Here is a 24,227-nt window from a genome sequence, read left to right on the forward strand (position 1 = left end):
AGAGCTCGTCGTAAAGGGTTACGTCGACGCTAGCTTCGACACAGATCTGGATGACTCGAAGTCACAAACCGGATACGTGTATATTTTGAATGGAGGAGCAGTAAGCTGGTGCAGTTGCAAGCAAAGCGTCGTGGCGGGATCTACATGTGAAGCGGAGTACATGGCAGCCTCAGAGGCAGCACAGGAAGCAGTCTGGATGAAGGAGTTCATTACCGACCTAGGGGTGATTCCCAATGCGTCGGGCCTGATGACTCTCTTCTATGACAACACTGGAGCTATTGCCCTTGTGAAGGAGCCCAGATTTCACAGAAAGACCAGGCATATCAAGCGTCGCTTCAACTCCATTCGTGAAAGTGTTCAAAATGGAGACATAGAAATTTGTAAAGTACATACGGACCTGAATGTAGCAGATCCGTTGACTAAACCTCTCCCTAGAGCAAAACATGATCAACACCAGGACGCTATGGGTGTTCGATTCATCACAATGTAACTAGATTATTGACTCTAGTGCAAGTGGGAGACTGTTGGAAATATGCCCTAGAGGCAATACTAAATGGTTATTATTATATTTCTTTGTTCATGATAATTGTCTATTGTTCATGCTATAATTGTGTTATCCGGAAATCGTAATACATGTCTGAATACATAGACCACAATGTGTCCCTAGTAAGCCTCTAGTTGACTGGCTCGTTGATCAACAGATAGTCATGGTTTCCTAACTATGGACATTGGATGTCATTGATAGCGGGATCACATCATTAGGAGAATGATGTGATGGACAAGACCCAATCCTAAGCATAGCTCAAAGATCGTGTAGTTCGTTTGCTAGAGCTTTTCCAATGTCAAGTATCTTTTCCTTAGACCATGAGATCGTGCAATTCCCGGATACCGTAGGAGTGCTTTGGGTGTGCCAAACGTCACAACGTAACTGGGTGACTATAATGGTACACTACGGGTATCTCCGAAAGTGTCTGTTGGGTTGTCACTCCGTATGACGGAGAGGTATCTCTGGGCCCACTCGGTAATGCATCATCATAATGAGCTCAATGTGACTAAGGAGTTAGCCACGGGATCATGCATTACGGTACGAGTAAAGTGACTTGCCGGTAATGAGATTGAACAAGGTATTGGGATACCAACGATCGAATCTCGGGCAAGTAACGTACCGATTGACAAAGGGAATTGTATACGGGATTGATTGAATCCTCGACATCGTGGTTCATCCGATGAGATCATCGTGGAACATGTGGGAGCCAACATGGGTATCCAGATCCCGCTGTTGGTTATTGACCGGAGAGGCGTCTCGGCCATGTCTGCATGTCTCCCGAACCCGTAGGGTCTACACACTTAAGGTTCGGTGACGCTAGGGTTGTAGAGATATTAGTATGCGGAAACCCGAAAGTTGTTCGGAGTCCCGGATGAGATCCCGGACATCACGAGGAGTTCTGGAATGGTCCGGAGGTGAAGAATTATATATAGGAAGTCCAGTTTCGGCCACCGGGAAAGTTTCGGGGGTTATCGGTATTGTACCGGGACCACCGGAAGGGTCCCGGGGGTCCACCGGGTGGGGCCACCTATCCCGGAGGGCCCCATGGGCTGAAGTGGGAAGGGAGCCAGCCCTTAGTGGGCTGGGGCGCCCCCCCTTGGGCCTCCCCCTGCGCCTAGGGTTGGAAACCCTAGGGGGGGGCGCCCCACTTGGCTTGGGGGGGAAGCCACCCCCCTTCCCCCTTGGCCGCCCCCCCCCATGTAGATGGGTTCGAGGGCCGGTGCCCCCCCCTCCAGGGGGCCTATATATAGTGGGGGGGAGGGAGGGCAGCAATACAACAGCCCCTCGCGCCTCCCTCTCCCCCTGCAACACCTCTCCCTCTCGCAGAAGCTTGGCGAAGCCTTGCCGAGATCCCGCTACTTCCACCACCACGCCGTCGTGCTGCTGGATCTCCATCAACCTCTCCTTCCCCCTTGCTGGATCAAGAAGGAGGAGACGTCGCTGCTCCGTACGTGTGTTGAACGCGGAGGTGCCGTCCGTTTGGCACTCGGTCATCGGTGATTTGGATCACGGCGAGTACGACTCCATCAACCCCGTTCATTGGAACGCTTCCGCTCGCGATCTACAAGGGTATGTAGATGCACTCCTTTCCCCTCGTTGCTAGTATACTCCATAGATGGATCTTGGTGATGCGTAGGAAATTTTAAAATTCTGCTACGATCCCCAACAGACACATGGTCTGTTGGATGAAGTTAGATCCAACAACCAACACGTGATCGGCGTGCAACTTCGGCCGGATAACATCATTTATTTAATTTTTTATCAACTCCTTTGAGTTTTACGTACATATTTATCACCCTTTTAGGTTTCTGGGGGAAGTATGGTGCGAAGGAGACATGGCGCCATGGCCAAGGTGAGGTGGACGTCATCCAGTTTTAAAGGAGAAGACTTCAGCGAGAAATGTCCCGCTATGGCATGAAATCAAGCGCGAAGGTAAGTGTTCTGCGAGAAAAGGGAAGGGGGCATCATTGGGTGCGGTTTTTGTATTGGAACTGTGTGTTAGTGGTAACGTGGCGGATAGTTCAGACAACCACATTTCTCCCCCACATATGGGCTTGATTTGGGGAGCTCGGACTGTCCAAAAGATTGACTTTTGGGGAGCCTACTGGGCACCCATTTGGTGTCCAAACAATCCCAAACGTATGAGGGAGAAATGAGCTTCGACCTTGAAGACGGCCTTAATCATTTGTTTGATTTATTTATATGCATTGTAGCCTGTAGCAACGCACGAGCATTCTACTAGTTGTACTTGCTCTAATATATGGAGAAGGGAAATCATGGGCTGCCCAGCCCATCATGACGGATCACCACGATATCGCTTTAGAATTCAATTTGCATTCACTTTTTTGAGTGGGGTGATTTTTTATGAGAAAATTTTGAGTGGGGTAAATAATGTGCATTTACTTGACCCTGAGCTCTAGGCAAAAGGAAATAACATGGAGGTTAATGCGCATCCTAAATCGCAGTTAAACCTCCCATGGTTATGCGCTGGCGATTTTAACGAGATCATGTATAATCAAGAGAATAAGGGGGGGGGGGGCAGCTAGAGCACAAAGCCAAATGGGGAATTTTAGAGCATCTCTAGCGGACTGTGGATTGACAGATTTAGGCTATGTGGGGGACAAATACACATGGCGCAATCAGAGTTGGGATGCTAAACGCTTTGTTAAAGAAAGATTGGACAGAGCAGTGGGGACGAAGAGTTGGTGCACAAGATTCCCTAATTAACTTCAAAGTTTTGGGGACCCATACCACTCAGATCACATGCCAGTAACCATCCAAATGGAAGAATATGGGAGATCACATATGCCTAGGAGAAGGATTCATGGCTTCAGGTTTGAAGCCAGATGGTTACAAGAAGAGGAGCTTCTGGTTAATAATGCTTGGGCCAAAGCTAGCATACAAGGGGAACATAATACCCAGGGGATGTTACGTAGGGTAGTAGGAGAGCTAGGACTGGGATGCTAATGTTTTAGGCGATCTCCAACAGCGTATTAAACCCTTAAGAAAGAACTAGAGGAGGTACGCAGAGGGGACATGAACCAAGAAGGGGTCAGCAGAGAGCACTTATTAATGGAGAAGCTAGACCGTTTGGAACAACAACAAGATACGCATTGGAAACAACGAGCCCATATTAAGTGGTTGCAAGATGGTGACAAGAACACATCCTTCTTTCATGCTTTTGCCTCCGAAAGAAAGAAAAGGAATACCATTTTTCGTGCTAGGGTTCCAAAAAACCACCACTTTTTTGATTGTGACTGATACCTACCACTTTTCTCGTCGGCTGTCTCAAAAAACCCAAATCGCCCGTTGCTAGCGTTTTGAACCGTTTTCTGACGGTCCGGGCCCGCCTGTCAGGCCACGTCAGCACCGCGCGTGACGGCGAGGCCGTTAACGGCCGTTACTCGGACCGACCGGTGCGGTCGGACCGCACCCGCTCGCTCGGTGCCTTGCACTCTCTGTCGGCAGCATCTCTCTCTCGCTCCTCCTTTCCCCCGTGCTCTTTGTCTCTCCCGACGATGGCGGCGGCGAAGAAGAAGGACGACGGCGAGCCTGGGGCGACAGCCAGCGGCGAGGGCGGTGCTCACTCCAAGGTCAAGAAGTGGCTAGGCAGCGCAAGTTTCCCGACCCAGCGCTCGTCTGGGCCACCGATGCAGGAGGTCCAGATCTCGCCGGCGTTCCGCGCGGCCAGGGCAGTGGCCAAATGCATCCACGCGGATCCAGAAGGCGGGCACCAGTGGGCCTCCTCACTTGGTGGTGTGGAGTAAGTTATGAATTGTTTTAATTATTTTTCTTAGTTTATTTATGAACTAGGGTTAGGATTTGTTTCTTAGATTGGTAATGAATTAGTTTCTTTGGTATATTATTATGTATACATTGTAAGCAATATATGAATTAGGGTTTAGGTTTGGATGATATGTTGTGCAAGTGAAACTGTTGCATACTTTTTAACTGGAAAATTTGAAGAAATCTGAATGTGTTGTTTCTTTTTTTTTGCATAGTTTGGATGATGAAGTATGGGAATTGAGGCTGCATTTTCAGGGTAGAGACAACATGGAAAGGAAGTTTTCCTTATCAGAAATGAATTACCTGTTATTGTTAGCACTTATTGAACTTGAGGGCTATGGGTTGGATGCCTATCTGTCATATGTTAAGGATGAGGGTAAGGGGCTGGAGGGGATTGAGGTTTTGGACAGTGATGAGAAGGTGGAGGAGATGCTAGATTTGTTTGCTGAGAAGAAGGTATTGAACATAACAGTGAGAGAGGCTAGTGACCCAAATCCAGCAGATGCAAACATGGACCACACCTTGCTTGAAGAGCAGATTCCAATGAGTCAAGTTGGTGATCCCATTGTTTATAGTGTTTCCCAAGAAGGTGTCCTTTTCCCTGTCTCAAATTCTTCACAGCCTCCAGTTGTGCCTGTTGATCCATATTTTAACACACAGCAAAGCTGTAATTTCAACAAGGGAAAAGAGGCAGTGAAAATTGAAGGCATTGAAGCAGAAGATCAAGATGAAGATGAGTTGGACAAATCCTCTTCAGATTTTGAGTTTTTCAGGGGTGATTACAGAGGGAAGAAAATTTCATACAAGTCTTGGGCTAGGGGAGAAGATGAAGGTGGTGAAGGAACAAGTCAGCACTACAGGGAAGAGGAAGAGATGGCTGAGCATTATTTTGGGGCTGCTTCTGAACCCTCAGAGTTTTGGCAGGAGCCAAATGGTTCTGAAGAAGATGATGAAGAAGAAGCTTCAGATCATGTGAAAACTGTGACACAGAAGATACATGTGAGGAAACAAGGCCCAACAAGCAGATCACACAATGAGCCAGATCACATAAAGTTTGAAGATTTCGTGCCAGAAGCTGATGAGTTCTGCTTTCCAGGTGATGAAGGCATTTCTGATGAAGAAGATGATGCACCTAGGTTGCCTTGTGGCAGGAAGAGAAAATTGAAGAAGAAGAAGGAGAGAATATGGTATGATTCCTCTAGGCCTGATGCACATGAACAGTTTAGGATTCATTTGTGCTTTCTAAATGTGGTAGAGTTCAGAGAACCATTGAGAAACTACCATGTTAGGACACTTAGGAACTTTGAGTACCATAGGAATGATCCAAGTAGGATCATAGCCTGGTGCTCAGATAGAAAGCATGGTTGTGAGTTTTATATTACTGCTTCTAAGATTTCCCATGAGTCAACCTTTAGCATCAAGAAGATGAATCTTGATCACACCTGTGGAGCAAGTGGAGAGAACACAAAGGTTACCATGAAGTGGGTTGCAAAGGCTGTTGAGGATACTGTAAGATCCAATCCTGGTGCAGGTGTTGAGACTATACTGAGTTATACAAAAAAGAAATTTGGATTACATGTTCCAAAAAGTTTGGCCTACAGGGCAAGGAGGAAAGCAGTTGATGTTGTGCAAGGGGATCACAAGACACAATACTACAGGTTAAGAGACTATCTACAGTGTGTTTTGGACACAAACCCTGGTAGTAGGTGTGTTGTGACAACAAAGGAATTTGAACTCCACCCAGCACCTACCCCAAGGTTTCATTACATGTTTTACTGTCTGTTTGCTTGTAAGGAGGGGTTCCTAAATGGTTGCAGGCCTTTCATAGGTAAATCTAGTCTGTATAGTGCTTAAATAGGGATTGCATTACATGTTGCTGCTTACTAATGGCTTAAAATGCAGGTCTTGATGGATGCTTCATCAAACTAAGCACTGGGCAGCAAATCCTGGCAGCAACAGGGAGGGATGGCAACAACAACATCTTCCCTATTGCATTTGGTGTTGTTGACAAGGAGGAGACAGATAGTTGGACTTGGTTTCTTACACAGTTAAGGACAGTAATTGGTAGTGGCAACAAGTTTGGGCCCTACACAATTATGTCAGACAGGCAAAAGGTACAACTACTCTTCATGATTTAACTGCTTTTCCTTTCACTATGTACTGCTTTTCCTTGCACTATGTAATGCTTTCTCTACTTACTTCACTAGTTATTAATACAAAATCAATGAACAGGGTCTGCTCAATGCAATAGAGGATGTATTTCCTGATTCCCCTCAAAGATTTTGTTTAAGACACATATATGCCAACTTCCAATCAGCTGGGTTTAGAGGGCATGAATTGAAAAAACATCTAGACCAGGCTGCATATTCTTTCACTAAGCATGGGCATGATCTAGGCATGGAAGCATTGAAGAAAGAGAGTGAGAAGGCATGGAAGTGGTTGTCCAACATACCAGTCCATACTTGGGCCAGGCATAGAATGGATACTATATGCAAGACAGACCTTGTTGTAAACAATCTTAGTGAAGTTTTCAACAGGATGATTTTGGATGTTAGGAACAAGCCCATAAGGACAATGCTTGAAGGAATGAGGACAAAACTCATGATCAAGTTTCAGAAGATTAGGGAGAAGACAGAGACATGTAGGTGGGATATCACACCCACTTACTCTGAGATATTGGAGGAGGCCAAGAAGTGGGCAAAATATTGTGATGCATATATGGCTGGACCAGGCATTTGGCAAGTTACAAGTAGTTCAGAAAAGACCTATTGTGTAAACCTAAACAACTACACTTGTGACTGCAGGAGGTGGGATATGACAGCTGTTCCATGTAGTCATGCTATAGCAGCAATGCAGAAGGTGAAGCTACACCCTGAAGATTTTGTCCATGAGTTCTTCAAGAAGCCCCTCTACTGTGAAACCTACAAGCATACTATATACCCTGTTCCAGGCCCTGATTGTTGGCCACACACCATGGGGGATGACATATCTCCTCCAGTATTCAAAGAAAAGAAGGGTAAAAAGCAGACAGCTAGGAGGAAAGGACATTTTGAGGTGCCTGCCAAGAAGGATACATCAAGAATTGGGACAGTGACTTGTAGCAATTGCAATAAGCAAGGTCACAGATATACCACATGTGGTGTTCCACTGAAACCCAAACTGCAGATGAGAAAGAATAATCACCAGGTATGCTTATTGATAAAGAAATTTCTGTTTCATAGGCTAGGTGGTTTAATTCTAATTTGCTTTGTTAAATGTGCAGGAGAATAGGTCAGACTACTCTTCATCTACCAGAGCTACTACAGGTGTGGTTGCACCACCACCACCACCATTAGCACCATCAGCACCAGCCATACCTAGGAAGAGGCCTGCAACAGCCACAGCTACTCCAGGACCAGCAAAGAGGAACAAGGCAGCTGCTTCTGCTACTCTAGCACCTGCCACATCAGCACCTTCCAAGAAGACCAAAGCAACCAAGAAGACAAGGGCTCCTAGCACATCTTCACCAGCCAATAACACAAGGTCATCCATTGCCTCTCCAGCAAAGAACACCAGAGCATCAACAGCTAGCAGAGGAGGGGGGTACACAGGTTTTAATGCTCCAAGGCAAGCTGCTCACTCTGAGATGGAGATTGGGTCCAAGAGGGTTAGGAAGCCAACTGGAAAGTGGAAGGCATATTTCACTGCTAGTGGTAACTATTGAGTGCTGGAAAGTTGTCTTGTTTGCACTGTATGAGTGCTGAAACCTAAGTGTTTGCTTGCTGAAACCTATGTATTTGTTTGCTGAAACTTGAGTGTTTGCTTCCTAAAACCTATGTATTTGCTTCCTGAAACCTGAGTATTTGGTTCCTGAAACCTATGTATTTGCTTGCATTATGAAACCTGAGTGTTTGCATTATAAAACCTGAGTGTTTGTGACTTCTGGGTTGCACTTCCTGATGCAAAGATTGTTTCAAACTTCTGGGTTGCACTTCTGGGTTGCACTACCTGAGTGTTTGAAACTTATGAGCTTTGCAACTGATGCACAGATTGATAGAAACATTCTTTCAAATAATCAAACATTCTTTCAAATAATCAAACATTCATAGATTCCACCATGCAAACATTCTTTCATACAAAGAGTTGTACAGAAGGTGGAAGGGATACATAGCTCATACTCTTATTCATAATTAAAATAACTACTAACAACTCTCAATCGTAACGATCGAAGAAACGACGCCACTTTGCTCTGGTAGAAGGGTGAGGAGCGAGTACTGCCTGTGCCCTAGCCCACCTGATGATCTTCCCTGAGCTCTTGCGCCTGCCGCCAGGGACAAGAACTGTGAACTCATCTAAGTTGCACTTCTCCAAGATCTTCTCTGCCAGCCTCCTCTTGAACTCCAGCTCCCACTCTAGCTCCCAAGCTTATGGCATGGGCACCGCAGGGCGAGCCCTTTGCCTCCTCACATCCACTGCATGCACTGCCTCCTCTTCCTCATCTGTCACCTCCCCAAGCTCTGGATCCATCTAGGGTTTCTAGAGGTGGGGTGTGGCGGCTGTGTTCTGGAGGGAGGAGGGTGGGTGGAGTAGGCTATTTATGAGCAGTGGAGGGTGGGTGGAGTAGGCCTAGGTTTGTAAATATAACTGGGCCACAAAGCCCAGGTACAAAGCACTAATAAACATAACTACCTTTTAAACATAAAAAACACATAGCATAGTCCAGCAGTGCTTATTACTGACTCCATAACATAGCATAAGAGGTTCAAATACAGGCAGAACATTCATTACAACTTAGTTCATAACTTAGCATTAAAGGTTCTAGCAGCATAAACTACATTTCTTAACATTGGCATAGACATAGACTAGATTAGCTTCACATTCCCCAAAATGTACACCCCATATCTTCACATCAGATTGTTAGGCCACATACTTATAAAGGCCTTGGATGTACTTCACCATCTGCAGAACACACTTCATGAATCAAGGATGGCCTTGATTTTCTCGAGTTTCTCCTTGCTTGCATGCCCATCATTCAGCAGCTCATTCACCACATGCTCAAGCTTGGCCTTCTCTATCTTAAGCAAATCTCTCTCCTGTTCAACCTCCTTCATTGCCTTCCTGGTATTCTTGATAATGTCAGCTTGACTCTGTAAAATGCACCTTTGTTCCTTGGCAAGTTTGAGCTTCTCCATCTGAACCTCCAACCTAGCACTCTCTTCTACCTCTTTCTTCTTCTTCTCAAATTCTTCCTCCTCAACTGCCTTCTAGTAATCCATGTGGTCTACCCTACCATCCTGCCAATCAAACATCTTGGATACATCTTGGACAAGCTTTGTGTACTCAATGCACAGCTTGTCATTTTCAGTCTTAAGCTTGACCAAATGCTTCTCATACTTCTGCTTATCAACTACCCTGCCACAATTTTGTTCATGGTACATGTCCCACAGCCTGGACAAGCAATTCTGAAGAATTGGATGCCAGGGCTTGTCAACCCACTCAGTAACACCAGAGTTAACACCTTCACTCTGCATTTGGAAATTGAAATATACATCACTAAGTGCACTCAATTTCATAACAACAAATCATATCAAACTAAGAAACTGAAGGTGAGGCTTAAGTAAACTGAATATGTTGTTTAATATAACTCAAACTATAACTGAAACCCAACCTGCTTGTACAAGTACATTCACAAATATATGCTTCCTATACATAAGCATTTTTGATAGTAACCATATCCCTCAATACCTTAATACAAGGCATATTGCAGTTCATCCTAAATAATACAGTGTAGGTTCAGAAGAGCAACTTGTCAACATAATATTGTGTGGGTTCAGAACAGCAACTTGGCATCCTTGTAAATACATGTGTGGGTTCAGAAGAAAATGATTCCAATTAAGGTACTATACCTGCAGCACTGGACAACCATAGAAACGCCTTCTAGTTAAGGTTCCTTCAAATGCCACACACTTAATTGGCCTCATGTGGTGCATCATGCAGGTGGGTTCAGAAAGCTCCAGCTGGCCATAGAAAAGAGGCTCCACGGTGGTGTCAGGGGTCTCCTGCATGAACACATCAACAAAATCACCTTAGCTCACAGAAACAGACATAGATCACAAATTAATTCCCAAATCCAGCAAGAACCCTAACCCTAACCCTAGTTTTCAAGCATACATAAACATAGCTCAAACAGCAACCATAACCCTGCCTACTAAATAACAGTAACCAAAGCTTACCCTAGCTCACCAAGATGAACACTAACCTAATCTAGCTCCTAGATGAACCCTAACCCTAGCTCAGCAGATCGAAAAACTTACCCAAAGAGCCATGTCCATGCTTGTGATGTCGCACTCATCCTCTGAGCTCGTATCCCCGTCATTCCAGGAACGCATGGCGGCGGTGGAGCTTCCACAGCGCAAGTCGCCGCCGGTGTCGAAGAGCAGAGAGGAGAGGACAATGAGAGCGAGAGAGAGATGAGTGCGGGCCGGGGAGCAGAGTGAGAGGGAGGGAGACGACTTAATGAGCGAGCGAGCGGGTGCGGTCCGACCGCACCGGTCGGTCCGAGTAACGTCCGCTAACGGCCTCGCCGTCACGCGCGGCGCTGACGTGGCCTGACAGGCGGGCCCGGACCGTTAGAAAACGGTTCAAAACGCTAGCCTCGCTGGACAGCGTCCGGCAGTTCGTCGACGCGTTCCGCCGCGCCGAGATGCCGCTGGACGTGCTCGTGTGCAACGCCGCCATCTACCGCCCCACGGCGCGCACACCGACATTCACCGCTGACGGGCACGAGATGAGCGTGGGCGTGAACCACCTCTGCCACTTCCTGCTCGCCCGCCTCCTCATGGAGGACCTTCAGAAGTCCGACTACCCGTCCCGCCGCATGGTCATCGTCGGCTCCATCACCGGCAACAGCAACACGCTGGCAGGCAACATGCCGCCCAAGGCCAGCCTCGGTGACCTCCGCGGGCTCGCCGGCGGCCTCAGCGGTGCGTCGGGCTCCGCCATGATCAACGGGGACGAGAGCTTCGACGGCGCCAAGGCGTACAAAGACAGCAAGGTGTGCAACATGCTGACCATGCAGGAGTTCCACCGGCGGTACCACGAGGAGACCGACATCACCTTCTCCTCGCTCTACCCCGGCTGCATCGCCACCACGGGGCTATTCCGGGAGCACATCCCGCTATTCCGCACGCTCTTCCCGCCGTTCCAGAAGTTCATCACGAAGGGGTTCGTCTCGGAGGCGGAGTCCGGCAAGAGGCTGGCACAGGTGGTGGCGGAGCCCAGCCTGACCAAGTCCGGCGTGTACTGGAGCTGGAACAAGGACTCGGCGTCCTTCGAGAACCAGCTCTCCCAGGAGGCCAGCGACCCCGAGAAGGCCCGCAAGGTCTGGGAGCTCAGCGAGAAGCTCGTCGGACTCGCCTGATCTCCCACCCACCTCCGGCTCCGGCCACGTTCAGGCAATGCATGCATCTAGGACGCCGATGCCGAACTTGTCGCATTTTTTAACGTTGGTACTTATCATTTTTACGTCTTTTTAGAAACTCAATTACGCGGGAGAGGCCTTGCGAGTGTCGGCGAGAGTGCATAGATCTCGTGTGGAAGATGTACAATTTTCGGCGAACCATGAATAATAAAACCGCAGGCCTGATTGAGGATGGCATACATTGTAGTCTGGATTGATTGATTGAGTTGCTTATTTTTAACATTTCACTGCACATTTAAAGAATAATAAAACAGAGCGTATGGTTCTATCTAAGAGCATCTCCAACAGCCGCGCTACGCGCGTCGTGCTAAAAACCTTTTGCAGCGCGGCTCGCCATGGATGATTAGTGGATGGATGGGACTCAACACCTCGCACCATAGCTCTGTCCCCTTGCAACACTATCGGCTACCTTGCAGCATCATGTCTACATCGTTGAACCGCCCCTGGTAGTCCCTATCGATCTCGCCTGGCTTGCAGCACGGGTGTCACACTATTGTAGCTTGCAGACCACCCCAGGTGCAGCTCCTGCCATGTAGCCGGTTCGAGGAAGCAACAATGCCGACCATGGCACACCGAGGAGCATTTGACTCCGACGCCTTGCCGGGGACCCTGATGTCGTCGCAGTTGCCCAAATTGCATGTCCGCCAATGCAGCAAATCATGCCGCTGATCCCCGCAAATCGCTTCGTCAGTTATAGCTTTCACGTCACGGGGTCTACCTATGCAACAAAATGAAGCATCAGTTCCAGCAAAACTCGCCAACGGATCGAGCAAATAACATCATCGATTGTTGAAAGTGCGTTATATCGACTAGAGGGGGGTGAATAGGCGATTTTTATAAATTCTTCACTAAGGAATTTGTGGGTGAGGAAATTCCTTAGCGAAGAACTACTTGCAACGGAATAAGTACTCACAAGTATGCATAGCAGAGCACAAGCATAGTCATCATGATGAAATGAAAACAAGCACAGAGTACTGAAAGCGTAAACATAGGATAACACAGGATGAAGACAAACAGACTGAGGAAATTGAACTGAGGAGATTGAGAAAGTCTTCAGTCAAAGTCTTCAAACACAGATATGAACAATTGCACAACACAGGAATGAGGAAATGAAAGAGTTGTGGAAATAGAACCAGTTGGCTTGGTGAAGACAATGATTTGGTAGACCAGTTCCAACTGCTGTCTCAGTTGTACATCTGGTTGGAGCGGCTAGGTATTTAAACCTGAGGACACCCAGTCCCGGACACACAGTCCTCACTGTATTCTCCATGAACTAAGGTCACACAGACCTCGTCCAATCACTCGTGGTAAGTCTTCAGGTGACTTCCGAACCTTCACAAACTAGGTCACTCGGCGATCCACAATTTCCTCTTGGATGCTCTAGACCATTACGCCTAACCGTCTGGAAGAAGCACAGTCTTCAAAGGTAACAAGCGTCGGATCCACGCAGGATCAATCTCTTCAGTGATGCTCAATCACTTTGGGTTTGTAGGTGTTTGGGTTTGGGGTTTTTCCACACTTGATGATTTTCGCTCAAAGTCCTCGGAGGATGGGACGCTCTCAAATGACAAGTGTCAGTTTCTCGCGGAGCAGCCAACCAGCTAGTGGTTGTAGGGGGCGGCTATTTATAGCCTAGGGAGCAGCCCAACATGATAAGACATAAATGCCCTTCAATGATATGACCGTTAGGTGGGTAGATATTTTGGGACAGCTGGCGCATAGCACAACAACGGTCGGAAATTTGAGTATCAAATTCCTCAGGGCTATCATGTTCCTCACTGTGTAGACAATCCGCACTGGCGAATTCCTAACTCCTCGGTCAGAACAAATTCCTCAGAGACCAGAAGAACTTCGTCTCTGTCACTGAAGAATATGACTGAACTGTATGAGATTTCCAATGGCTTCACTCGAAGGGATTGGTAGGTGTAGGATTTTGACTTGAGCATCACATGGAAATTTTTCCTTAGTATTTCCTCGACCCCCTTTAACAGTACGGTGTTTCCTATGACTCAAGAAAGAGAAAATGAAACTACGAAAACAAAAGTCTTCACGGTTCATATTCCTCAAATGAATACCAAGTCTTCAAGGTCACACCAATTTCTTCACTTTCAAAGTCTTCAGAAAGTCTTCAGAAATCCAAAGTCTTCAGTCGAAGAACTTCATTTTTAGGGGTCGACTTTCTCTGTAATTATCAAACTCCTCATAGACTTATAGATCTGTGTACACTCACAAATGCATTAGTCCCTTAACCTATAAGTCTTCAATACACCAAAATCACTAAGGGGCACTAGATGCACTTACAATCTCCCCCTTTTTGGTGATTGATGACAATATAGGTTATGTTTTCAACGGGGATAAACATATGAAGTGTAAATACTGATATTGAGGAATTTGATTACAAGATATAGAAGAACTCCCCCTGAAGATGTGCATAGTGAGGAATTTGCTTTTGAAGCAATGCACACTTGAAGAGTTGAATCATGAAGATCTCCCCCTATATCTTGTAATTCATACACGCATTTGACATAATATATGAAGAATTTGAAATGCATGATGAAATATGGTGACTGATGTAATTCACCATGCATGCAATAACATTAACGAGGAATAAGCATGCAGAAGAAACAGCAAAAGTATCAGGTCACCATAGAGTTTAAGTTTACAACTCGATCCCGCAAAGTCTTCAAAAGAACGGGAGTTGCAACTTAGAAAAAAACGCCCATATAATAGACCCGCTTGAAGACTAACTCAAATTTCTCCCCCTTTGTCATCAAATGACCAAAAGGGTCGAAACTGAGGACTAACGCCCCTGAAGAATATCAAGGTGATGAAGGAGCGTCAGCGTTGTTGGGGTCGGTTGTTGGAGTAGGGCCTGCCGCAGTGTCGTCCAAATCTTCATTTTCATCAGTGTCACGTGATGAAGAATAGGAGCTGGCCACCAAGGTAGGAACCTTGACCTTCTTGTACTTCTTCGGAGGAGGTGCAGCCCAGTCAAGATCGTCTGTGAGACCCATTGTCTTCAGATCTTCTTCACTATAGACTTGAGACAGAACAGCCCAGGTGCGGTTGAGGATTTCATGAAGGTAGTAGTGGTTTTTCTTCACTGCATTGTGGGTAGCAGTCATGTTGTGAAGAATTGAACCAAACTGGCGCTTGACCCATTTATGATTGCGATCAACCTTCTGGTGAAGACTGAGGAGTAGCTCACGGTCAGTCATCACCCTGGGTGCTGTGCCTTGAGGATTTTGCTTGGGTGCGTTGGCGGCAGAGTCATGGGTGGCAGAGTCATAATTGGTGGAGTAGGATGCAGCCTTGCGAAATTGTCCATCCAATGGACGACTGCCTTCATCAATTACAGCAGTAGCCTTGCCCTTTTCATCAGCTGAGGAAAATGTCCGTTTGAGGACTTCAATTGGGGGCAAGTAGCTGCAATGGTTCAGCGTATCAGCTTTATAGTTGAGTGAAGACCATGTCCTGATGAATCTCATAATCCAAGGTGAAGGAAATATGCCCTAGAGGCAATAATAAAGTTATTATTTATTTCCTTATATCTTGATAAATGTTTATTATTCATGCTAGAATTGTATTAACCGGAAACATAATACTTGTGTGAATACATAGACAAACAAAGTGTCACTAGTATGCCTCTACTTGACTAGCTCGTTGATCAAAGATGGTTATGTTTCCTAGCCATTGACATGAGTTGTCATTTGATTAACGGGATCACATCATTAGGAGAATGATGTGATTGACTTGACCCATTCCGTTAGCTTAGCACTCGATCGTTTAGTATGTTGCTATTCCTTTCTTCATGAGTTATACATGTTCCTATGACTATGACATTATGCAACTCCCGTTTACCGGAGGAACACTTTGTGTGCTACCAAACGTCACAACGTAACTTGGTGATTATAAAGGTGCTCTACAGGTGTCTCCGAAGGTACTTGTTGGGTTGGCGTATTTCGAGATTAGGATTTGTCACTCCGATTGGCGAAGAGGTATCTCTGGGCCCTCTCGGTAATACACATCACTTAAGCCTTGCAAGCATTGCAACTAATGAGTTTGTTGCGAGATAATGTATTACAGAACGAGTAAAGAGACTTGCCGGTAACGAGATTGAACTAGGTATTGAGATACCGACGATCGAATCTCGGGCAAGTAACATACCGATGACAAAGGGAACAACGTATGTTGTTATGCGGTCTGACCGATAAAGATCTTCGTAGAATATGTGGGAGCCAATATGAGCATCCAGGTTCCGCTATTGGTTATTGACCGGAGACATGTCTCGGTCATGTCTACATAGTTCTCGAACCCGTAGGGTCCGCACGCTTAACGTTTCGATGACAGTTATATTATGAGTTTATATGTTTTGATGTACCGAAGGTTGTTCGGAGTCCCGGATGTGATCACGGACATGACGAGGAGTCTCGAAATGGTCGAGACATGAAGATTGATATATTGGAAACCTATGTTTGGATATCGGAAGTGTTCCGGGTGAAATCGGGATTTTATCGGAGTACCGGGAGGTTACCGGAACCCCCTGGCAACATAATGGGCCTTTATGGGCCTAGGTGGAAGAGAGGAGAGGCGGCTAGGGCTGGGCCGCGCGACCCTCCCCCCTAGTCCGAATAGGACAAGGAGAAGGGGGCGGCGCCCCCCTTCCTTCTTCCCCCTCTCCTCTTTCCCCCTCCCAAGTCCTAATCCAACTAAGAAAAGGGGGGAGTCCTACTCCCGGTGGGAGTAGGACTCCTCCTGGCACGCCCCAAGGCTGGCCGCACCTCCCCCCTTTGATCCTTTATATACGGGGGCAGGGGGCACCCCATAGACACAACAATTGATCATTGATCTCTTAGCCGTGTGCGGTGCCCCCCTCCACCATATTACACCTCGATAATATCGTAGCGGTGCTTAGGCGAAGCCCTGCGTCGGTAGAACATCATCATTGTCACCACGCCGTCGTGCTGATGAAACTCTCCCTCAACACTCGGCTGGATCGGAGTTCGTGGGACGTCATCGAGCTGAACGTGTGCTGAACTCGGAGGTGCCGTCCGTTCGGTACTTGATCGGTCGGATCGTGAAGACGTACGACAACATCAACCGCGTTGTGTTAACGCTTCCGCTTTCGGTCTACGAGGGTACGTGGACAACACTCTCCCCTCTCGTTGCTATGCATCACCATGATCTTGCGTGTGCTTAGGAATTTTTTTGAAATTACTACGTTCCCCAATAGTGGCATCCAAGCCTGGTTTTATGCGTAGATGTCATATGCACGAGTAGAACACAAGTGAGTTGTGGGCGATATAAGTCATACTGCTTACCAGCATGTCATACTTTGGTTCGGCGGTATTGTTGGATGAAGCGGCCCGGACCGACATTACGCGTACGCTTACGCGAGACTGGTTCTTCCGACGTGCTTTGCACAGAGGTGCCTGGCGGGTGTCAGTTTCTCCAACTTTAGTTGAACCGAGTGTGGCTACGCCCGGTCCTTGCAAAGGTTAAAACAACACCAACTTGACAAACTATCGTTGTGGTTTTGATGCATAGGTAAGAACGGTTCTTGCTAAGCCCGTAGCAGCCACGTAAAACTTGCAACAACAATGTAGAGAACGTCTAACTTGTTTTTGCAGGGCATGTTGTGATGTGATATGGTCAAGACATGATGCTAAATTTTATTGTATGAGATGATCATGTTTTGTAACCGAGTTATCGGTAACTGGCAGGAGCCATATGGTTGTCGCTTTATTGTATGCAATGCAATCACCCTGTAATGCTTTACTTTATCACTAAGCGGTAGCGATAGTCGTAGAAGCATAAGATTGGCGAGACGACAACGATGCTACGATGGAGATCAAGGTGTCGCGCCGGTGACGATGATGATCATGACGGTGCTTCGGAGATGGAGATCACAAGCACAAGATGATGATGACCATATCATATCACTTATATTGATTGTATGTGATGTTTATCTTTTTATGCATCTTATCTTGCTTTGATTGACGGTAGCATTATAAGATGATCCCTCACTAAATTATCAAAGTATAAGTGTTCTCCCTGAGTATGCACCGTTGCGAAAGTTCTTCATGCTGAGACACCACGTGATGATCGGGTGTGATAGGCTCTACGTTCAAATACAACGGGTGCAAAACAGTTGCACACGCGGAATACTCAGGTTAAACTTGACGAGCCTAGCATATAACAGATATATCCTCGGAACACGGAGACCGAAAGGTCGAGCGTGAATCATATAGTAGATATGATCAAGATAGTGATTTTCACCGTTGAAACTACTCCATCTCACGTGATGATCGGAAATGGTTTAGTTGATATGGATCACGTGATCACTTAGAGGATTAGAGGGATGTCTATCTAAGTGGGAGTTCTTAAGTAATATGATTAATTGAACTTGAATTTATCATGAACTTAGTACCTGATAGTATCTTGCTTGTCTATGTTGATTGTAGATAGATGGCCCGTGTTGTTGTTCCGTTGAATTTTAATGCGTTCCTTGAGAAAGCAAAGTTGAAAGATGATGGTAGCAATTACACGGACTGGGTCCGTAACTTGAGGATTATCCTCATTGCTGCACAGAAGAATTACGTCCTGGAAGCACCGCTGGGTGCCAGGCCTGCTACAGGAGCAACACCAGATGTTATGAACGTCAGGCAGAGCAAAGGTGATGACTACTCGATAGTTCAGTGTGCCATGCTTTACGGCTTAGAACCGGGTCTTCAATGACGTTTTGAACGTCATGGAGCATATGAGATGTTCCAGGAGTTGAAGTTAATATTTCAAGCAAATGCCCGGATTGAGAGATATGAAGTCTCCAATAAATTCTACAGCTGTAAGATGGAAGAGAATAGTTCTGTCAGTGAGCATATACTCAAAATGTCTGGGTATAACAATCACTAGATTCAACTGGGAGTTAATCTTCCGGATGATAGCATCATTGACAGAATTCTTCAATCACTGCCACCAAGCTACAAGAGCTTTGTGATGAACTATAACATGCAAGGGATGGATAAGACGATTCCCGAGCTCTTCGCAATGCTAAAGGTGTTGGAGATCGTTGCATGAAATTAAAAAAAATCTTCGTATCACCAAGATCAATCTATGGAGTCATCTAGCAACGAGAGAGAGGGGAGTGCATCTACATACCCTTGTAGATCGCGCGCGGAAGCATTCAAGAGAACGGGCTTGATGGAGTCGTACTCGTCGTGATCCAAATCACCGATGATCCTAGCGCCGAACGGACGGCACCTCCGCGTTCAACACACGTACGGAGCGGGGACATCTCCTCCTTTTTGATCCAGCAAGGGGGGAGGAGAAGTTGATGGAGATCCAGCAGCACGACGGCGTGGTGGTGGAAGTAGCGGGATCCCGACAGGGCTTCGCCAAGCGCAAGCGGGGAGGAAGAGGTGTCACGGGAGGGAGGGAGGCGCCAGGGCTTGGGGTGCTGCTCCCATGCGCCTCCCCACTATATATAGGGGTGGAGGGCGCTGGTTACTTGCCCTCCAAGTCCATTGGGGCGTTGGCAAAGGTGGGGGAAAGAAATCCCATCATTTCCCTTCCCCACCGATTGTTATCCCCCTTTTTTAGGGATCTTGATCTTATCCCTTCGGGATATGATCTTATTCCTTCTAAGGTGGGATCTTGGTGCGCCTTGACCAGGGGTGTGGGGCCTTGCCCCCACTACCCACGTTCATGTGGGTCCCACCATGTAGGTGGGCCCCACTTTGGAACCTTCTAGAACCTTCCCGGTACAATACCAAAAAATCCCGAACATTTTCCGGTGGCCAAAATAGGACTTCCCATATATAAATCTTTACCTCCGGACCATTCCGGAACTCCTCGTGACGTCCGGGATCTCATCCGGAACTCCGAACAACTTTCGGTTAACCGCATACTAATATCTCTACAACTCTAGCGTCACCGAACCTTAAGTGTGTAGACCCTACGGGTTCGGGAGACATGCAGACAAGACCGAGACGACTCTCCGGTCAATAACCAACAGCGGGATCTGGATACCCATGTTGGCTCCCACATGTTCCATGATGATCTCATCGGATGAACCACGATGTCGAGGATTCAATCAATCCAATATACAATTCCCTTTGTCAATCGGTACGTTACTTGCCCGAGATTCGATCGTCGGTATCCCAATACCTTGTTCAATCTCGTTACCGGCAAGTCACTTTACTTGTACCGTAATGCATGATCCCGTGACCAAACACTTGGTCACATTGAGCTCATTATGATGATGCATTACCGAGTGGGCCCAGAGATACCTCTCCGTCATACGGAGTGACAAATCCCAGTCTCGATTCGTGCCAACCCAACAGACACTTTCGGAGATACCCGTAGTGCACCTTTATAGCCACCCAGTTACGTTGTGACGTTTGGCACACCCAAAGCACTCCTATGGTATCCGGGAGTTGCACAATCTCATGGTCTAAGGAAATGATACTTGACATTTGGAAAAGCTCTAGCAAACGAACTACACGATCTTGTGCTATGCTTAGGATTTGGTCTTGTCCATCACATCATTCTCCTAATGATGTGATCCCGTTATCAATGACATCCAATGTCCATAGTCAGGAAACCATGACTATCTGTTGATCAACGAGCTAGTCAACTAGAGGCTCACTAGGGACATGTTGTGGTCTATGTATTCACACATGTATTACGATTTCCGGATAACACAATTATAGCATGAACAATAGACAATTATCATGAACAAGGAAATATAATAATAACCATTTTATTATTGCCTCTAGGGCGTATTTCCAACAGTCTCCCACTTGCACTAGAGTCAATAATCTAGTTACATTGTGATGAATCGAACACCCATAGAGTTCTGGTGTTGATCATGTTTTGCTCTAGGGAGAGGTTTAGTCAACGGATCTGCTACATTCAGGTCCGTATGTACTTTACAAATATCTATGTCTCCATTTTGAACATTTTCACAAATGGAGTTGAGGCGACGCTTGATATGCCTGGTCTTCCTGTGAAACCTGGGCTCCTTGGCAAGGGCAATAGCTCCAGTGTTGTCACAGAAGAGAGTCATCGGGCCCGACGCATTGGGAATAACTCCTCGGTCGGTAATGAACTCCTTCACCCAGATTGCTTCTTGTGCTGCCTCTGAGGCCGCCATGTATTCCGCTTCACATGTAGATCCCGCCACAACGCTTTGCTTGCAACTGCACCAGCTTACTGCCCCACCATTCAAAATATACACGTATCCGGTTTGTGACTTAGAGTCATCCAGATCTGTGTCGAAGCTAGCATCGACGTAACCCTTTACGACGAGCTCTTCGTCACCTCCATAAATGAGAAACATATCCTTAGTCCTCTTCAGGTACTTTAGGATATTCTTGACCGCTGTCCAGTGTTCCATGCCGGGATTACTTTGGTACCTTCCTACCAAACTTACGGCAAGGTTTACATCAGGTCTGGTACACAACATGGCATACATAATAGGCCCTATGGCCGAGGCATATGGGACGACACTCATCTTTTCTCTATCTTCTGCCGTGGTCGGGCATTGAGCCGTGCTCAATTGCACACCTTGCAATACAGGCAAGAACCCCTTCTTGGACTGATCCATATTGAACTTCTTCAATATCTTGTCAAGGTATGTACTCTGTGAAAGACCAATGAGGCGTCTTGATCTATCTCTATAGATCTTGATGCCTATTATATAAGCAGCTTCTCCAAGGTCCTTCATTGAAAAACACTTGTTCAAGTAGGCCTTTATGCTTCCCAAGAATTCTATATCATTTCCCATCAACAGTATGTCATCCACATATAATATGAGAAATGCTACAGAGCTCCCACTCACTTTCTTGTAAACACAGGCTTCTCCATAAGTCTGTGTAAACCCAAACGCTTTGATCATCTCATCAAATCGAATGTTCCAACTCCGAGATGCTTGCACCTGCCCATAGATGGAGCGCTGGAGCTTGCATACCTTGTTAGTATTCTTAGGATCGACAAAACCTTTCGGCTGCATCATATACGATTCTTCCTTAAGAAAGCCGTTAAGGAATGCCGTTTTGACGTCCATTTGCCATATCTCATAATCATAGTATGCGGCAATTGCTAACATGATTCGGACGGACTTCAGCTTCGCTACGGGTGAGAAAGTCTCATCATAGTCAACCCCTTAAACTTGTCGATAACCCTTAGCGACAAGTCGAGCTTTATAGATGGTAACATTACCATCCGCGTCCGTCTTCTTCTTAAAGATCCATTTGTTTTCTATCGCTCGCCGATCATCGGGCAAGTCTGTCAAAGTCCACACTTTGGTTTCATACATGGATCATATCTCGGATTGCATGGCTTCAAGCCATTTGTTGGAATCTGGGCCCGCCATTGCTTCTTCATAGTTCGAAGGTTCACCGTTGTCTAACAACATGATTTCCAGGACAGGGTTGCCATACCACTCTGGTGTGGAACGTGTCCTCATGGACCTATGAAGTTCAGTAGTAACTTGATCCGAAGTACCTTGATCATCATCATTATGTTCCTCTCTAGTCAGTGCAGGCACCACAGGAACATCTTCCTGAGCTGCGCTACTTTCCGGTTCAAGAGGTAGTACTTCATCAAGTTCCACTTTCCTCCCACTTACTTCCTTCGAGAGAAACTCTTTCTCCAGAAAGGACCCGTTCTTGGCAACAAAGATTTTGCCTTCGGATCTGAGGTAGAAGGTATACCCAATGGTTTCCTTAGGGTATCCTATGAAGACGCATTTTTCCGACTTGGGTTTGAGCTTTTCAGGTTGAAGTTTCTTGACATAAGCATCGCATCCCCAAACTTTTAGAAACGACAGCTTAGGTTTCTTCCCAAACCATAATTCATACGATGTCGTCTCAACGGATTTCGACGGAGCCCTATTTAAAGTGAATGCGGCAGTCTCTAAAGCATAGCCCCAAAATGAGAGCGGTAGATCGGTAAGAGACATCATAGATCGCACCATATCCAATAGAGTGCGATTACGACGTTCGGACACACCATTTCGCTGAGGTGTTCCAGGCGGCGTGAGTTGTGAAACTATTCCACATTTCCTTAAGTGTGTGCCAAATTCGTGACTCAAATATTCTCCTCCATGATCTGATCGTAAGAACTTTATTTTCCTGTCACGTTGATTCTCAACCTCACTCTGAAATTCCTTGAACTTTTCAAAGGTCTCAGACTTGTGTTTCATTAGGTAGACATACCCATATCTACTTAAGTCATCAGTGAGAGTGAGAACATAACGATAGCCACCGCGAGCCTCAACACTCATTGGACCGCACACATCGGTATGTATGATTTCCAATAAGTTGGTTGCTCGCTCCATTGTTCCGAAGAACGGAGTCTTGGTCATCTTACCCATGAGGCATGGTTCGCACGTGTCAAATGATTCGTAATCAAGAGACTCCAAAAGTCCATCTGCATGGAGCTTCTTCATGCGCTTGACACCAATGTGACCAAGGCGGCAGTGCCACAAGTATGTGGGACTATCATTATCAACCTTACATCTTTTGGTATTCACACTATGAATATGTGTAACACTACGTTCGAGATTCATTAAGAATAAACCATTAACCAGCGGGGCATGACCATAAAACATATCTCTCATATAAATAGAACAACCATTATTCTCGGATTTAAATGAGTAGCCATCTCGAATTAAACGAGATCCTGATACAATGTTCATGCTCAAAGCTGGCACTAAATAACAATTATTGAGGTTTAAAACTAATCCCGTAGGTAAATGTAGAGGTAGCGTGCCGACGGTGATCACATCGACCTTGGAACCATTCCCGACGCGCATTGTCACCTCGTCCTTTGCCAGTCTCCGTTTATTCCGCAGCTCCTGCTTTGAGTTACAAATATGAGCAACCGCACCGGTATCAAATACCCAGGAGCCACTACGAGTGCTGGTAAGGTACACATCAATAACATGTATATCACATATACCTTTGGTGTTGCCGGCCTTCTTGTCCGCTAAGTACTTGGGGCAGTTCCGTTTCTAGTGACCACTTCCCTTGCAATAAAAGCACTCAGTCTCAGGCTTGGGTCCATTCTTTGGCTTCTTCCCGGCAACTGGCTTACAGGGCGCGGCAACTCCCTTGCCGTCCTTCTTGAAGTTCTTCTTACCCTTGCCTTTCTTGAACTTAGTGGTTTTATTCACCATCAACACTTGATGTTCCTTTTTGATCTCCACCTCCGCTGATTTCAGCATTGAATATACCTCAGGAATGGTCTTTTCCATCCCCTGCATATTGAAGTTCATCACAAAGCTCTTGTAGCTCGGTGGAAGCGACTGAAGGATTCTGTCAATGACCGCGTCATCCGGGAGATTAACTCCCAGCTGAGTCAAGCGGTTGTGTAACCCAGACATTTTGAGTATGTGCTCACTGACAGAACTATTTTCCTCCATCTTACAAC

General features: G+C 46.4%; 2 protein-coding genes across 2 annotated transcripts; one reads left to right on the forward strand and one right to left on the reverse strand.

The window, feature by feature from the left end:
- Positions 1-9,576: 9,576 nt before the first annotated feature.
- LOC109734158 (uncharacterized) lies at positions 9,577-10,701 on the reverse strand. The gene is made up of 3 exons (XM_020293374.1): positions 10,627-10,701; positions 10,219-10,371; positions 9,577-9,837 (listed from the first exon to the last, which is right to left on the reverse strand). Exons 1-3 carry the CDS (start codon positions 10,699-10,701, stop codon positions 9,577-9,579), a joined length of 489 nt encoding a protein of 162 aa, XP_020148963.1.
- Positions 10,702-10,967: 266 nt separating this feature from the next.
- On the forward strand, positions 10,968-11,971 carry LOC120974294 (protochlorophyllide reductase A, chloroplastic-like). Its single transcript, XM_040400767.3, has one exon. The coding sequence runs from the start codon at positions 11,016-11,018 to the stop codon at positions 11,730-11,732; it is 717 nt and encodes a 238-aa protein (XP_040256701.2). The 5' UTR covers positions 10,968-11,015; the 3' UTR covers positions 11,733-11,971.
- Positions 11,972-24,227: the final 12,256 nt, after the last annotated feature.

The sequence above is a fragment of the Aegilops tauschii genome, chromosome 2 (assembly GCF_002575655.3).
Source record: "Aegilops tauschii subsp. strangulata cultivar AL8/78 chromosome 2, Aet v6.0, whole genome shotgun sequence".
NCBI classification, from domain to species: Eukaryota; Viridiplantae; Streptophyta; class Magnoliopsida; order Poales; family Poaceae; genus Aegilops; species Aegilops tauschii.